This window comes from Chaetodon auriga, chromosome 8 (genome assembly GCF_051107435.1).
Source record: "Chaetodon auriga isolate fChaAug3 chromosome 8, fChaAug3.hap1, whole genome shotgun sequence".
NCBI classification, from domain to species: Eukaryota; Metazoa; Chordata; class Actinopteri; order Chaetodontiformes; family Chaetodontidae; genus Chaetodon; species Chaetodon auriga.
Window position 1 is genome coordinate 6,910,130 of NC_135081.1, and position 18,304 is coordinate 6,928,433.

The 18,304-nt window shown below is 42.5% G+C and overlaps 1 protein-coding gene across 1 annotated transcript in view; it reads left to right on the plus strand.

Moving 5' to 3' along the window:
* Positions 1-18,047, plus strand: part of usp45 (ubiquitin specific peptidase 45) — a 34,002-nt gene extending 15,955 nt beyond the window's left edge. Inside the window, exons 9-18 of the mRNA XM_076737271.1 lie at positions 7,745-7,832; positions 10,360-10,441; positions 10,941-11,032; positions 12,005-12,061; positions 12,279-12,410; positions 12,730-13,387; positions 14,468-14,565; positions 14,677-14,763; positions 15,030-15,174; positions 15,884-18,047. Of these exons, the coding sequence (XP_076593386.1) occupies positions 7,745-7,832; positions 10,360-10,441; positions 10,941-11,032; positions 12,005-12,061; positions 12,279-12,410; positions 12,730-13,387; positions 14,468-14,565; positions 14,677-14,763; positions 15,030-15,174; positions 15,884-16,014 (1,570 nt within the window). The 3' untranslated portion in view covers positions 16,015-18,047. The remainder of the gene's footprint in view (positions 1-7,744; positions 7,833-10,359; positions 10,442-10,940; positions 11,033-12,004; positions 12,062-12,278; positions 12,411-12,729; positions 13,388-14,467; positions 14,566-14,676; positions 14,764-15,029; positions 15,175-15,883) is intronic.
* Positions 18,048-18,304: the final 257 nt, after the last annotated feature.

Here is an 18,304-nt window from a genome sequence, read left to right on the forward strand (position 1 = left end):
TCACAGTTGTTTTGTTCTCTTTTATGAACAGTGTGAATGTTTGGTCGGCTGTGTTCTTTTTTGAGCATGGTGCACTGCTGGTTGGGTCCACCCTATCTGTGTATGTGAGTGGGGGAGTCTTGCACTGTTTAGTAGTGCAGGTGGGTGACCAGGGTATTTGATGTCGGATGACTGGGCACATCTCTGGTGCGGCTTTGACAGTTATTCTGGTGCCTAGCTTTTATCAGAAAGGCCTCTGTGAGTGTGTTGTGCGGGAGTGTGTGTATGTGGGCTGCCACCTCACCTGGTACCACCTCAGCCTGCAACAAACATGCAGGCAATTGTGCATTCAGACAGGAAGCATTGCTCACACCTTTATGCATTCATACATGTCTAATTTAAAGTAGGACTAATCTATTCCACTGACATGCATTTGAATAGAGTGAAATGACTTTAAGCCTCAGTACCCATTACACATATGGTACATTTATACCACAAGTGAACTTTTTTTTAAGGCCAGTACATAATTGTTTTGTACATCCATACAGTAAACACTGATATGCAGTCCTAATATCCACTCACATAGTTTTTCGGTGCTACGGAAGGATGGGAAAGAACAAAACAAACAAACAAGCACAGGGATAGTGCTCAATTGATAAGTTGACTGACAAAAAAAATCAATCTGCAACACTTTTCCTAAGAAAAGATATTATTAAAGAACCAAGAAATCCCACGCACTGTTGATCATTTAACTCTTTTTGATTACTTTAATCTTTACATCTTCACAGGAGTTGCAAGCGTCCAGGTCTGTGCATATGTGGGTGATTAAAATTCTTGAATCTTCTGCCAAGAAAAACGGTGGCTTTGTTCTGTGTGACCTTGTTAATTTCTTGAAAATACTCTCTGATTCCAAGTAGTGGTAACACTAAAAACAAGATACCAACAGATAACAAATTTCAACAAAGTCGTTGCACCAAAAAGGCCGTGTCAGATCAAAATCTCTGACAGTGAAAGCACCAAGAAATCAAGATTGACATTGTGTGGGATTTCTTTGTCCTCTAACAGACTTTCTTGTTTGTAATAACTTTTTTCTATGAAAAAGAATAGTATTTCTCTGGCCCCAGCTTCTCACATGTGAGGATTTTACTGCTTTTCTACGTGTATACCACTATAATATAATTGAATATCTCTGGAATTGCACTTTTTGTCTGACAAAACAAGCAATCTTGAAGATGTCACCTTGAGCTCTGGAAAATTATGATGGGCATTTTTCACAATTTTCTGACATTTTATAGACTAAAGCTTCAGACTAAAGATACATGAATCAAAAAGAAATATCAGATTAATCACTAATGAGGAGAATCACTAGTTGCACCACCACAGAAGCGTAATATTTATAAATATTTGTGTACTTGCCAACACAAATGCACACACACAAAGAAAAAAGACTACCCATATTCTTTCTCATTACTTCAAGAGGGACAGTGTGCTTAATGTCCACCAGCCTGTGAAACAGGTGCAGTAGCAGAGATGCTGAAGCACGTTGTTAAAGATGAATAGATAAGACAAATTTGTCACTAAATCTTATAAGTGATACCTTGTAATCTTGCTTGTTTTAACAAGTTTGAGGAAATTCTGATTTACCAAATAATGATCATGATGATTTTAAGGAGTTTTTAATATTGAGGGTTCTAAATGACATGGAAGAACTGGAGATTTATTGCACTTTCAAGGCCTTATTTACTTATGTGCTTTTCTGTCTAACATCCACAAAGTGTACATTATTGAAGTAGTGTTCTGAACTCTCACATGCATCTCCACACAGCAACATGTCTATATTCAGTCGGGTCTAAAGCTTTGAGCTGATAGGGCAAGGTCAAGAACTGCTGCTGTTTACTGGGACATTTTTCTCCATTTTAGTGACCTTTATGATGGCGACACTCTGAGAATCTAGCCTATCATCTTCACCTGTCACTGCAAGCTCTTGTCACTCAGAGAGGATTGGGTCTGCCCTTGGCCTGTGAGGGCTGAGAATGCTTTTCCATTTCTCATTGACAGGCAGATTAATGAGGATTTTTGACTCAGATCAGGGACAGTTTGAGTGTTTGTGTGCAACACTGGAGCCCTATTGAGCCCAGTTTTGCATGAGTGTATGCGTGTTTCCGCGTGTCTGCACACATGCATTTGACCTCAACCAGCTGAGTATCCCACTGCCCCTTTCTCCTGCCAGGGCTCTGGTCAGGGTTCGGACCAGTGCCAGTCTATGTGGGTTGGGTGGCCAGCACCACACTCTCTATCTGGTGCCAGAGGGGGTCCCAGCTTGTAACCAGACCTTGTTTTACTACAGAGCCAGTCAATAGTGGCAAAACATGGAAAAATGGCATTTAATTAAGGACTCAAATAATATCTTCTTCTGCCTGGACACCTGGAGACTCAGGTCACACAGATCAGAAACTGTCTTTTTGACTTGACCAGTCTGCCCAACTTGGATATTCCAGCTTTTTAGAACAGCTGCTTTAAGATGTGCAGAGTGAAACTTGTCCAAATATTTGAGTCCAGCTCAGATTAGAACTCAAGCCAGATAGAATAGTCACTTTTCCTGTAGTGCCATTTGTCCGTCTTTGGTGTCTGTGTCCGAGATCTGGAGATGTTGGCTTTACAGATGTCTGCCTTCTCTTGAATGTGGTGGTCTTGTCTACCGCTTTTGTCAATATAAAGGCATTATAAATTACCATTTATCAAGTGTTTCTGCTTATTATCACCATCAATCTATTGGAATGCACTCTTTCTGCATGTCTAATGCATAAGCTGGACAAAAAGGCCACACAGAGGCTTTCGTCTGCACCTGCTTCTTTCAAAGACTGATTAAATTCTCAGGACAGCCACTGGACACTTTCTTGTATTGCAAAAAAGGAAAAGGATGCTGGCTGTATTCACCATCCATGTGCTGTGAATAAATGTCCACATACCCACATCTTTCAAATGTGGTGCATAAGCCTTTATGAGAAGCCGTACATACTGATAGAAATATCAGAGGACAACAATGGATTCCATCTAGTGCTCTGGCATCCAGGACACAAACACATATCTACACTGACATACAGTGCACACACAATGAGGCAGGCCTGGCATACAGGTCTGCTCACAGGGAGGACCTCTCTCATGTTGAAGAAAAGAAGCAGATACTCATTGTTGGTAAAAAAAAAAAAATAAAATAAAATAATAATAATAATACAAATATTGGTTGTGCAGATAAGCTGAGCGGAGAGCCGCAGTGCAGGGATTCTAACTTTACAATCTGATAATTAGAATCCATTCACTTTGGTCTACCTGTGAATGTTAGGAAACCTGAAAATAGGAATGTTGATAGCCCTTTTATGTCCAAAATAGAGGTAAAAAATAGGAGAGAAACCTGTGCAAATGAGCACAAGTTGCTAAAGAATACATTGTTTTCAAAGAAGCTGACCATAAATCATCTCCTAAGGCTGCTATTTACTTGTCCAGTACTTGTGGCATTGCTAGTGTTGAGCAGTAGAAAACTTTCCAAAATTCATATGGATTTTGCTGATTAGTGTATCTGAATCCTGCAAAACCATACAGACAACATTCACAGGGAAAAATGCCAGCAGAACCAAAATCATTATTGCATCCATGCATCCAAGTAAAAAAAAAAGAGTCACTAGATGGCAGAGGTATACTTCACTACAGCTTGATTTTTCTCACCTGTAAAACGCTGCCAGCCCCCCTTTAAAGAAGGTGGCTTTGTGTGTAACCGTAGACCTGGATGTAATCTCTGTGACATCACCCATAGGTTTCTGAAAAGCCGCTGTGAAGCTCAATAACAGTGGTTCTAGCCATCACCACCTTGGCAGTGCCTGACACCACCATACTCTTGGCTATTCCAAACATGGGCAAAGAGATGGGTGGAGTTGATGTGGGCCAAATGAAACCTAGCAGTTAGCCGTCACTAAAAGCGTTCATACCCGTTAGCTAAAGACCGAAACTGTTTTTGTAGTAGGCTGTAAACGTGTCTTTTTGCTGTAAAGCATTTTAATATGGGGGTCTATGGGGATTAACTGGCTTTTAGAGCCAGCCTCTAGTGGCCTTCTGAGGACCTGCACTTTTAGGCACTTCCATGTTGTTCCAAACCCCAATACGTGACTTAGACTAGCAGGTTTGTTGTGGGAAGTGAGTCTCTCTCAGTGCCAGCACATTGTTGCTGTCACAGGGAAGTGCATGCTATAAGGGGTTATTAAGTTTCTTTATTCTGCCATAATGTGGCTAGATAAGCATATAAGCAACTAGAAAGCCCTGTACTGTGCTCACTGTCACAGGACAGAGATAAAAAGTCCCTGTTACGCAGTGTTACTACGGCATCCTCCTGCATTCTTCCTCTCACTAGCAGATTTCAGAAGTATAGCTTGCTAATGTAAGCTAATGGTAATGCTTAAAATGTGTCAACTGAGAAGTCCATCTCCAGCTGTTGTTTCCATGTGACCCATTTTAAAACTTGTGTAATGTAATGTATACAAGAGAACAGCATTCGCCTCAGAGCATGGACTTAAAGATAGTAAAATGTAGGCTAATAAAAATATTTTTTTGTTCTGACATCACTTATTATTATTATTATTATTATTTGGATGGAATTATTTGGATGCTTAGGATAGAAGAACATATTTTGTTCAGCAATACAGTAGATGGAGTTAGGCTATGCTGTATTGTTTGTATTTTGAAACAGAGTGCTTCACTTTTATGAGAGAGGGATTTGAGGATATGAGGAATAAGCCATGAATTTGGCAAATGTAATGGACGTTAGGCTGGAGTTGCTGGACTGTGAACATCCCCAAAACAAACAAATAGCAGGACTAAGCTGCTATCATTACTCTACAGTCTACAGTTTTAGATATACTGTAGTTGCATGTTGCCTCACAGATTGACATATCCATAAACAGTGACTGTATCAGTCCTGAACAGGTCTTTTTCTAATGTAACCTGTAACCACACCAAGTAATGTGGAAAGTTAAAAACTTGCCCATTGTCTTTGGGGTAATGCTTAGTTAAACTGATAACTGATTTTGGATTTGGAATTGAAACCATGACACTAATTGAAGTATGCCAACATCTCATGACGTGGCATGCAGAAGTATGACTTCACTTGTATTTTCTCCAGGGTGAAATTAAACTATAAGCGTAGTGCCATTGTCATCTTCTGGCTTTGAATTTCTGCATGAGGCTCCAAGCAGTGGTAATGTGATGTGACCTTCATTTTCACTCTTGAAAACTGTATTCCAAATAAACTTGGTAGCCTGGGGGAGAGGTAGGAGTTTTAATTATTTGTGAAGATAAATGATACAATCAGCCAAATCAGTGCAAGAAATGTAGAAGGGATGGCATCAAACAAATGTCGGACATGTTTGCTGCTAGGTGAAATATGTGTGTGTCTTTTGTTTGAACAGCCCTCTATATTTGTACGGTAACACAAATTTTTCATGAATGTAAATTATTGAGTCATATTTCTTTTTTTATGCCAATGTGTGAGTAAATGCAGGATGAATTTAATATGTGAACTGTGTGCGGGTACATTGTGTTGCTCATACGTCTGTGTGTTTGGAGAGAGGGGGTGCTTGTGTGGCCTTGTGTCTGGTACTAACTCATCCGGCTATTAATTGTGTTAGCACCGCAGCTGTTTGCATTGGCCAGATTGAGAGCAGCGCTACAGGGCCCTTCTGCTTCTCTCCACTGGGATGAGCTTCCAGACCTCCTCATTCCCACTGATCCTCACCAAGCTTTTCATTTTTCCCCTCTATATTGCACTACCTCTGCTTCTCACTGTCTCACTCATTTCCTTCTCTGTTTTGCTTTGTGTTTCTCTCTCTGTGTCTCTCTCATGGGAGATCGACAGATGAGTTCGCAGAGCAAGAGGGGGACATTCCTTCACATGCTGTTCATTTTTAGTGCTGCCGAATAAGTGACATATGTGCTTTCTACCATCCTTACCCATCCTCCCCATGTGTCTGCATGAAAAGGGCATAAGAGACAGAGATTGTGTCTGTGAGGGTGGGTGGGGGTGACTTTCGGCTCCGCTAGACCCCCCGGTTAAGACCTGTGTTGAGTGCAGGTGGTTGGCCATCTCTCCCCCAACCATGGCCATCCATTCTTAGGCCTAACATCAGCATGTCTCAGAGGAAGGATTCATTTTAAGTGAATTCTTCCATTTAGTAGGTTTATGAATGGCATTAATGTTTGGCAGCAAAACGCTGTGGTCAGATTTTGTCAACACTAGGATAGTAAGAAAAAGAAACAGCTGTGAATAGTATTGCTATGTATAAGTGCTGATAAATCATTATCAGATTGGTACCAGCTACTTGTAGCATCAGAGTATTGGTGATTTTAATTCCTTTTTAAAGGAAAAAAGTTAACTCATCATCCCAATCCCCCGCCCTCCAAACACCCTCAGCATTTGACCGACGCCTTCTAAAAAACGGTAATATGGCCTCTCGGTGTGTGTTGTGCCTGTCAGACCAACCTGTCCTGTGGTTATGTGGCTGGCTCGGCCCAACAGGTTGCAGTGGCTCTAGCCTTGGCTGCCCATCTGCCCTTGGCATCTGTCCTCACATCTGCTTTACTGTGGACAGCCAGGGGACGGACCCAAGGAGAGGCTTCCCTCTAACCACTCTGGCATTAATGGCTAGGATGGACATCCATCTACAAAATGCCAATTAAATGCTCAGCAAAATGTCAAGCTGATAAATTGACTGCCAGGATGGTAGAGCTGTGGTTGCTCACTATTTTGTGTCTTTAGCCCTATTCACATGGGACTAGTAATACCAGGGGACCTCACTTTCTGCATGCGTGAAAGCATAAATGCACATTGGCAGCTTATTTGGATCAAGTGACAGATGCATTATTGCTGTATTTGAATATGACGACCTTTTTTTTGCCCCAACCTCATCACTCGTTTTAGATGTCAGTATAGCCATTCTCTCAGCACAACTGTTAAACATATTATGAGCTACAATTTGATGTCCCACTTGTTTCAACAGATGTTAAAAAAAGTACGTTTACTGAGATACCAATTTGCACTGCACTATTATTGTCACATGATCTCTGTGTTTGGCCAAATTTGGTATATATGGTTGGTGGTGGATTAACCCTTTTTACCTTTGAATCTATAGAATGATTTTATGTAATAGAATAATTATGTATTATAGGAAAAAAAGCTATGTGAGGAGAGGATCTTATGTATCAGTCAAATAACTGATTAAATTGATTACAGTGCTTGCAGCTGTCCCATTTTTCAGCTGTAATGCCATAGTCAACCTTTCAAATCTTCCTTTTAATGTTTTGATATGTGACAGTAATCTCACCTCATTTAATGAAAGGGAAGATTTTGCAGATACAACATAGGAAAGGCCTTGAAAAAGGTTGGTATTAGTTTTCTCCTTTCTTCAGGTTTCTCCATGGATTTTAGTTGCTTGTTGTGTAGTGATTTTCTTCCTTTTGACTTGATCATTTGTGTGGGTTTTATTTTTGAGGACAAACAGTTGAGCTTTTTTTCTTGACCATAGAGATTCACTCCTGCTGAACATTGCTTGCCTGTTATCACATGTATTGCACAAATGTATAACTTTGCTAAACAATGGCAAAGATTGTATTGTCAGTCAATGGTAGTCCTGTCTCAACCATGTTCTGCTTTCGCCTTATTTTCGTAAGATTCTCTCTATTGTTCTGACTGTCATCAGTGTTTGTGTTTTGTTTTTTCCAGGGCTCCGCGCTTCAAGGGCTACCAACAACAAGACAGCCAGGAGCTTCTGCACTACCTAATGGACTCCATACGTGTAGAGGAAACTAAAGTGAGCTTAAATATATCCTGCACACACAAACACACACACACACACACACAGATACACCTGTATTTAATTACCTGCTGTAATGTTGAGCAAACACTGAGCCCACACTGGGTGGTTTAAAGGTGTGGTGCTTATTTGATTAGATTTCTTCTCGATATTTGGACCAGGAGGTTCCCTCCATATAAAGATTTGTCCTGTTCAGAAAGACTGGGGGAAAGGTTGTGTGACAGACTGCTCACTGTTTTGAAAACCAGGCCAGGATGTCCTCCGCCGTGCCCTCAGTGAAATTCCAACTTCTTAAGAAAGCCAGAGTGTTTAAATGTGCAGACCAGTTGTAACATCTAAAATCTGGAGGACCAGGGCCACCTTCATTTTTGGTTTTACACAGGTGTTTCTTGCTTATATGCACAGCTTTATGCTGCCAGATAAAGCAGTGTATGATAGAGTCTAATTTCTTAAAAAGCTTTGTGATATATATGGTGGAATGACTGAAAGAAATATAAAAATCGGAGGAGAACTGCCATCATAATAGCGTTTTTCTCCCAACTAGTGACAGTGGAAGAGTTTTCCAGAAATCTATTGTTCTGCCTCAACTGGATTATTTTTAGTTTCCAGTACTGGGTTGCACCATCTTTGTTTAAATTCACTCCTAAGTTGGGGTGTAAAAACACCAGTCCTATGCCTAGTCTTCAACTGCTGTTTTACGATTAGTTAACAGAATTCTGCTTGCACGAACTTATTGTCCATTAAAATCCATCCTAGACGAGTGTAGTCATAATGTAAGAAATCTAGTTGTGTGTTTGTGGGTGGCTGTGTGCTCTCACAGAACCAATATCTTCTTTTTGCTTGGCTGGCCAGTTTTTGTGTTTTAACCTTATGGTGCCATGTTTTTGGCAAGGACAGAGAAACCCCCCCTCCCCCCATAAAACCCTTCACAGAGCAATTAGGAGAATCCACAGCAGCCTTTGCAGGGCTGAGCTGCCCCCTGTGGCCCCACCAGTGGCTGTGTGAACCAAGGAGGAGAAGTTAGCGGGTGTGTTTAGTGGTCAGCCCCAGACCCAAGAGGGGCCTCGGGCTGGGCTCCTCTGCTCCCATTCAAAGTTGTGAACACTGACAGTTGTGCCACTTAGGGGACTTGCAAGTGGCACGACCGGCATCATTGTGTGATCTTGGGAAACCCACAGCTGCTGAATGAGCTCCAGGGCTGTCCCTTTGTGCTTGAGGGTCACCCTCGCCCCCCTCCTACACACACACACACACACACACCCACACATACACACACGCACACTCACTCACTCACTCATCAGCCTGTCTCCCAATCCAATCAAGGCAGTGCATAAAGAGGGAGGGGTACAGCCTCCTCTATTCATTCACTCAAAAGCTCATTTATCCTGCCCAGCGCATTCAGACATACAGTGGCATTTTAGCCTACATACATAATTGAGTACATTTTTAAATGAGTAGAAATATCAATTCAGTTGCTAACTTTCATAAAAACAATATGAAATGTGTTTTTGAAGTTCTGTTAGTGTAAGTTCTATAAACACTGAGCATTTTTATTCTCAACCTGAATATTCATTTTGAATAGGCACGTTTGAGTAACTTATAAATATCACACAAATAATACACACACACTGTCCTGTGTGTGTTTATGTGCGGGCGTGTGTGTCGGTCACAGTGGGATACTGGTGTTTTTGCAGTCGGTGTCACCAACCTTTTAGAGGCCTAAGTGTTTGTGTTGATTGGCCATTAGTATCAGAGATCTAAATATGCTAATTGGGCCCCAGTCAATTATCACCAATTTAGCTGAGACGGTAGGTATTACACTCTCAGGGCATGGACTGTCCTTCTTTGCCCCGTCTTCATTTTAGTTTCCACCCCTGCACCCTTGTACCAGCAACCCCCCCCCTTACAGCCCATACTGTGTGGGACAGTACACACTGTTACATTGGGGAGGGAGAGAGGGAGGATGGGGGTTACTGGTAATTAATTAGTAGGAGAGCCTAAGCCTGGTCTGACTGTGCTGACTGAGTGGGGTGCAGGCCGGTCAGGCTGGGATTAACAGGACTTTTTGACCTAAATAGCCAGTCCAGTGCACGGGTCTCGGCACAATGGGGGCTGACTGGTCTCGACCGCAGACATAGACCGTGGCCAATTATCTATTGATTGGTGCTTTACTGTGGCTGTGCCTCTTCACAGCTCTCTCACCAACACACTCACTGACCATGTCACCTTCAATAAGAGGGCCCTGTGAAGAATTTATACACACACACACACACACACACACCACAGTTAATGAAGAGATTTACATGTTAACGTTTTTAGACAAGCACAATAATTATTTTACACTAATGATGCTTATAATAGGTATACCTGTCAAACTGAGCTGTAGGCTAGATTTTGATATTTCACTAATGGATGTAATGGAGAGAAAGGAAAAAACATGAGTGGAATTGGTGTATTTGTTTAGCATCTGGGGACATAGCTTTAAGTCTGCATTGTTGCATAGTTTTCTTTGTGGTTTTTTCAGAGGGTGAAAGCAGGAATTCTGAGGGCTTTCAACAATCCCACAGAGAAGACAGCAGACGAGGACACCAAACGCCAAGTCAAAGGTTCGTATGCGCGCTGCAGTAGATAGCTAGCCAAGATCAAAAGCCCCATCTTGTGGCAGTTAATGGCAACACAGCTCAGTTACTTATCAGGCAGTGGGTGCTTTGATTGAAGACAGTATTGTCTGTGTTACGTCAGTGTTAACTGCTAATTGTTGTTCATATTATCAATAAATCAGTCAGTCATCAGGTACATACCTGTTAACTGTCCTAGGCTCTCTAGGCAAGGACTCCGTTTCCTGATTTAAAGGCCTGTGTTTCACTTGTAACACTTAAGAGTCAGACCATCTACGCAATTGTTATTTTAATGTCAAAACGTACTCCTGCACCTGCACTTTTTAGCCCGAGAAGCTCAGTTCATACTATTAGTTCTCAGCTTTGACTGCAGGTATTATAGTGATAGTACTATTATTGAATGGTTTATTGGGGTGAATTGACAGACTATTCATCACAAAATGCACCTATGGAATCAACTGAAAACTGTGTCTCTCTTTCCCACTAGCATACGGGAAGGAAGGTGTAAGGATGAACTTCGTTGACCGCATCTTTGTAGGCGAGCTGACCAACACAATAATGTGTGAGGAGTGTGAGCATGTAAGTGTATGTGGGTGAACTATAGCCAACGATGTGAGAAGTCAGTGTGAACCAATCAGGCATGGCTCAGTGTGTTGTCCTCAATGGAAGACATACGGAGCACAGCAGAGTCGACAAGTCCACGCTTTCTACCTCCTTCCACCTTTCTTGATTTTTCATTTAGTTTTGCTGCTGCTTTAAACCAGTGCTGCAGGAAGCACAGCAGATTGCCACACCATTTCCACCAACACTAATATTTTCCACAGGTTATAAGCTGACAGATATTTATCACTCATCTGAAGTGATTCTAACCAACATTAAGATGTTATTTCTCTTCCAGCTGTTACATCCAGGTAACATGTTTGACTTTGATACCCACAACCATAATGATGGACTAAAGTCAGAGGAAACAGAAGCCAACAGAAAGAGAAAAAAAAACAACAACAAAAAAGCAATTCAAGGACCAGCTCAAACTGTTTGCAGCAGGCATTTACAATATAATGTGGGAGCTCAGAGTTGTTAACAAAGCAACTGCCACTATGAAAACTAAAGAATATCCTTGACGGTAGAGAGCACCAGGTGTGGAGCTGGAAAGGCAAAACCAAAGAAACAGCCGGTTCCCACATCTCCACTTAGACTAGTTGAAAATACAACTTTATTGTTAGCAACTGGCTGTGATTATGACTCTTTAGGAAGCTGATGAATGTATATGCTGACACTGACTCTCTGTAGCAGTAACTCAGGAGGTCGTCTATTAATCAGAAGCTTGGTGGTCGATTCCTGGCTCCAGCAGATTACATATCGAAGTACCATTGAGCAAGACACTGAACCCCAAATTGGTCACAGTGCCTGTGTCTTTGGTGTGTGTGTGTGTGTGTGTGTGTGTGTGTGTGTGTGTGTGTGTGTGTGTGAATGAGCGTGAATGAGCCATGTGTTGTAAAGCGCTTTGAGTGGTCACTATATAAATGCAGTCCATTTTTCATTTGCTTTCAGATCTCCACAGTGAAGGAGGCATTCATAGACATCTCTTTACCCATCATAGAGGAGAGGGTGAGCTGCTACAGTTGTGCATTAGAAAATCAGTGCAAATAATATGAAAGGATGATGATGAATGTCACTCTCATACAGTATAACTAACTTAGCAAGGAAGCATCAGTAAATGTTTGCACTTGTTTGATTGTTTTCAGCTGAAAACAGCTGATCATTGCCATGGCATGCTGTCTGTGGTTCCACTTAGAACAGATGATGCTTTATTTGTCGTGCTCAGATATCAAAACCAACCAACCCTGGTAGGCTGGGGAAGGGCACCCGGGAGCAGGACACCCACATGACTCACAGTGACCAGGTCCTTTCTGCAGTGCACTCTGTCAACAGGAACACCAAGAAGCTGAGCGGACAGGTAGGGCTGTGTTTGATACATACATATTTTTGCGATGTTGAATGCCTGGGCCAAATGTAGACATTTTATTCATTTCATGTCAGGATCTATCTTTTCTCATTCTGTGTGTGATGAAAGAAGACAAAGCCTGGCCCTGTAAATCCTCTTTGTATCCTTACGACCAATCGAAGCACAAAGCAAGACTTACTTACAAAACCAGTGGAGCTCTTGTGACTTGCAGCGTGAATGTTTGTATTCATATTTGAGCCGTGTAAAAAATAGTTCTGGCAGAGTCTGCCTCTCTGAAAGGGGCTAATATATCTGTTCTTCTTTCCTCCAGAAGCAGCAAAGCAGAAGATCTTCAAGCTCTGTGGAGGAGAAGGGAGCAGGCTGCAGTGCGGAGCGGCCAGAAGAGGAGGGGGTAGCTGGTGGATCAGCCCGAGGTGTTTCCGTTTGCAAGATGGCTGCTGCCATCAGCCTATCAGATGGCAGTGAAAGAGACTCGGGTGCTCAGGACAGCAGCAATGACGCTGACAGTGAGGCCTCAGAGAGCGAGTGGGCACCACGCACCTCCTCCTTCAGCCACAGCCACGGGCACATGTCCACCCCATCGTCCACTTCCACCCTCACTCCATCTCCTACGCCCATCTCTGCCTCCTCCCCCTCCTCCATGAGGCAAGGTGGCGCCGTAGAGCAGCTAGTTACTGCAGTGTCTAAAGCCAACCTTGGCCTCTCTTCTGCCGACTGCTCTCCTTCTACACGCTGTTCACCAGAGGAGCAGGGAGAAACGCTGTCACGAGATAACCTCCACCATCAACACCACCAGGGGGCCTTCCAGGCTCTGTCCCACAGTTACACACCCAGCTCCAAGGAGTGCTCCATCCAGTCCTGCCTCCACCAGTTCACCTCTGTGGAACTGCTGATGGGCAACAACAAACTGTTGTGTGAGAGCTGCACTGAACGCAGACAGAAACAACTGCGCAAGAGCAGCTCTGCCGGTAAGACAAAACATCTGCAACGACAACACACTTAGTTACAAAAATCTATTTTCCATATTGAACTCTCATCCCCCGCAGGCTTGACTGTTGGCTGTTAAAGGTTTTGTAGTTGAATCCTTCACAGTGCGTGGTTCTCTTGGGCAGCTCAAATTCTTGTCAGTTACAATAGTACAACAATGACCAGTTTTGGCTGTGGGAAATATGAAAACGACCATAGAAACTTTTCAATCCAAGCCTGCAGCGTCATTCAGTTCTTTGCTGTATGTTGTCCGTGTTCCAAACACTCATATTCGCAAGGTCCAAGGTTTATTTATTTATCATTTTACAACACAGGGTTGTGCAACAAGATGCCAGCTGTAATACCTTCATGCTGCTTACAAAATAATGTAGTCTGGTGGTATGGCAGCAGATACTTCTGTATCACTTGCCAGACAGTAGCAAGGTAAACAGGCGGTGGCTGTCTTGTAGTATCGTTTGGGCTCTGCGCCGGCGCGTCACCAATATCACTGATGCTCTGTAGATGCGTACCGATGATGTGCTGAGTGGCTTTAATCACCTGCTGCAGAGCCCTCCTGTCCTGGGCCGTGAACATCCCATGGCAGTTTGTGATGTTTCCAGTCAGGATGCTCTTTATTGCACCTCTGTAAAAATTAACAAGAACTTGAAACTTTGAAATTTGGCCAATGATGGTGGTGTCATTCAGAGAGCTGCGTCCAAATCGGGGATTGCATTCATGGGTGTATAGCAGTAACGTGAGGGGGCTGAGCGCTCAGCCCTGGGTGGCTCCGGTGTCCAGTGCTAGAGTGGAGTATCATAATCTGCAGTTATATGTTTAGATACACAACTACCATCTAAATCGTTGACAAGTTCATCAGTGGCAGGGTCTGTTTGCACACATCACTTTTTGCACTTGTCAGTTTTCTCGTGGCTCCAGATGCTTGTATGCACTTGTCATGACCATTTGCTATGTTCTGTGTTTGTCTCAATCACTCGGACCTCACGCGGACATTCATTAGAATAAAACAGACTGAATGTTTGAACCGTTTACCCTGATGTTGATGGTTTTTGTTGTTGGCATAGATAAGAAGGTGGAGAAGATTTACACCAGCGCTAGGAAGCAAATGCTGATATCGTCCCTGCCTCCTGTCATCACACTGCATCTTAAACGCTTCCATCAGGTGAGCACAGGCTGCCTTTTCTTTCACATATCTTAAACAGCAACCGTGTGTGGGGCTTGTGTTGTGGAGGCCTAAATGTTCATGCGTGGCCCTCTCTGTTTGTATTTTAAGGCAGGGATGAACTTACGAAAAGTGAACCGCCATGTTGACTTCCCCCTGATCTTGGATCTTGCTCCATTCTGCTCAGCATCCTGCAAGGTATTTAACTACTAATGCAATGTTGAAATATATTCAGTGTACTTGAAACTGAATTAATTTCTTCTGTGTCAAACTAATGATAAAGGGGTTTTTAAACTGTCTTACTTTTACCACTGCTTTTCTGTTACTGTACCAAAGGTTTCTGCTTCACTTGTTCAGTAATGAATGTCCTTGGTTGGTACTGTTCCAGGAGACCTTTACCTCTCTACCTTTCCTTTTTATATCCATTTCCCCTTTTGCTAATCCTCTTTCTCATTTTTTGCTAGAACCTGGCAGCCGGTGAGCGTGTCCTCTACAGCCTGTATGGGATTGTGGAACATAGCGGTTCAATGCGAGGAGGCCACTACACTGCATACGTAAAAGTGCGCGCTCCCCAGAGGAAGACAGAGCTGCACCACAGGAACCTGTCAGGTCAGGGTTTGGCTCTCTTGAGCCCATTTAAGACCTTTCATCTATTCTGTGTCTGTGTGTTTGTGCGCTGTTCGTGTATTTTGCAGCAAAGGCCTCACTCTTACAAAATTGAAAATGTCCTCTACCAAGCGCAGGATGAATAGAGGTCTTTCTGTTCTATATATCCATGTTGTTGTCTCTCTTTCTCTCTCTCTCTCCTTCTCAAGGAGAGTGTCTAGATTTACAGTATCAAGTGCTGAAATCTAGTTGTAAAACTTGTCCTTCCTGTTAACAAGCTAATGTAAGACTTGACGTGTTGGTAATGACACAAGGATCACACATGTTGTTAGAACGACTGCTGGCACAGTGTGGTCCACAGTACCTACCTGTTGTATTATCTACATCCTTGTGGCTCCGTGTTACAGGTGTGATGGCTGCAGCTTAGTTGACGGTCAGAGCAGAGTACATTTTTTGGTCCCCCTGTGACATTGAAAAGCTTAAACAAATGTTTCCTGTTAGTTTGGCATTATTTTAGCTTTGCTGTTGTGTTCGTCCACACATCTGGACACTGAACAAGATTGTTTACGCACGCTGGACTTTTGTCAGACTCAGAAAAGAACAGAAGACCGCCATCAAAGGACGAGCGCCTCCTCGTTTTTTAAATGACAGAGACAACACCAGATTGCTGCTTGTGATATTAACACTGTGTATGTGTGTGTGTGTGTTTCAGGCGCGAGGGATGCAGGCAGCAGCTCCCAGGGCCAGTGGGTGTACATCAGTGATACCACCGTTCAGTCGGTACCAGAGTCAAGGGTACTCAACTCTCAGGCATACCTGCTCTTCTACGAGGAAATGCTGTAATGTGAATAGCTGAAGTACTTTTCCCTACATCTCTCTTTCGCTTTGTGTTGTCTTTGGCTCGTCCCTGCACTCCTCCTCTTACTGTATCTGCAAGTAGGTGGAGGGAAGAAGAGGGAAAGACTTCACTGTGCATTCACTTGTCTTACAAGAGAGGAATGACCGCTGTCTCTTTTGCATAGAAATTCTCAGTCAAAATTGGGACTTCTGGATATCTTAGATGTATAAAAGATAGACATCAGATGTTTAAGTTATTATTTTCTGCTTTGATATTGCCCAGATTTTCATTCATGTTACCTGTTTTGAAAGTCCTACCCTTTAAAACGAGGTCGGGAGGAAAGAGCGTTGCTGAACCTGAGCTGTTTATCATCTGTCTCTGTTACGATCACGTGCCTGAGATAACTGCATGAAGGAGTTTCTCTAAGGTAACTAACAGGAAATGAGCAGAATTATTGCATGCTAAACTACGCTGCACTAACTAGTTGATGTCAGTTGTGTGTGTGTGCACAGGCACACACGTGAGTGACTGAGTGAGCGACAGACGAGAGAATGTAGATTTAAGGTGCTATGTGTATCATTGGCACATCAGTAAACCATCGCCACATTACATTTGAGATAGAATTGTAGTCGGTGTAATTAACAACACTCCCGACTGTCATGGAGAAGATTTTCCTCTGTCTGCATTCTACGCAAAAAAAAAGTTCATTGTGTGGCACTGGCTCAGGTTTTTGTTAAGAAGTGTGCATGATTGTGTCTGGCAATGACGACGATAGATGGTAAGAAAAATGAATTCAGACACGTTTGTCCTTTTCAGTAAAGAGAAGATGCATGAGGACAAGTAGCAATATCATTGGCGGTAGAGTTTATGGGAAAATATGATTGAAAAATCCAAGCACTAATACAGCACTAATGGCGTTAAAGAGTGACCAGTAATTGTCTCTTTTTTTTGCGCTATTTATTTATGATGATAATAATAACCAAGCTATCACAGCTTATAGTAGTTTACATCGACATACTGGTTGAAATTGCTACACATAGCACCATTAAGGAGTAGCACAGCTGTTGTTTTACAGCCTACTTTGAATAGATTGTTCTTTTAGCACATCGGAATGTATAAATGTAAGACTATCAGTGAATTACATTTGCCAAAGATGAGTTTTGCAGCTGCAAGTCACAGCAGGAAAACAGAACACACACGTTTACTTCATTCAGTTTCTTTAACATTGAATCTCTCAAGGTCATCAGTGTGGTTCTCGAGTGTCGTTGCACAAACAAACGTACTCAGATGTTTATCAGACCAACAAAGCACCTTGTCTGCCTTCATTGTGTTTCAGCTCTACTCTTACTGTGTAGGCGCACAACCAGACCCATTAAGATGTTCAACTATTGGTCAGCGCTGTGACAGACTGATTTTTAATTCCCTCATACTGTCAGTAAAATTGAGTAAAAACTAGCTATAAAAAAACTCAAAGGCTTCAAGCCTCGCTAGAAAAAAACATCTTTGCTGTAATGTGCATGGGTTAATGTTCTAATGAATGTATTGCCTCTTCTTGAAACGTCTATGTCAAATGAGCTGTTCATCTTTTTCTATGAAAATATTTTAAATGAAAACATTTTTCTTGCTTGTCGGACATTTGCCAAAACAGTCAAAGGGAAAGGGTTGAACACGCGCAGCAGAATCTAGAGGTCTGTTATTTTCTTATGAAACAAGGTCAAATTCAGTGCCTGTGCTTCAGGTTTAAGAAGCCTGTGCATGGTGAGAAGAAGAACATATGCATAGGCAAATGCAAGGAGGGATGTGTCTGGCTTACAGTATTTATGTACAGTATAACTTACTGTACGCAAAAATAGTACTGAGTGTATGTAAGTGTACATACTAGAAACAATACAAAATCATGGTGCTTCTGGCGTGCAGGGTTTTTCCTCAAGACAGAATTGTTTCCAGAAAATCATTTAATTTCAGTTATGAAATGATAAACATTTGGAATGAGTATAACTAAATACTGTATGAAAATAAATCTAATTTATGAACTGAATATTCTGAGAGACTCATCTTTCTCTTCACGTGTCAGCCTCTCTTGTGCAACAGCGCTGGCAGAAGAGGACGGTTTTTGTTGTTTCTGCTTTGGACTCGGATGTCACCCTGTTTTTACTCGAAGCAAGATGTTGTCCACCGTTGCTCTCGGCTGTCGCTGCAGATCCCACGGGGCCGCATTCGAGCCATCTCCATCGGTGATTGGCCCTGACGGGTGCAAAGCAGCACTGCTTCAGAACATGTCGCGAGCTGGTGAAG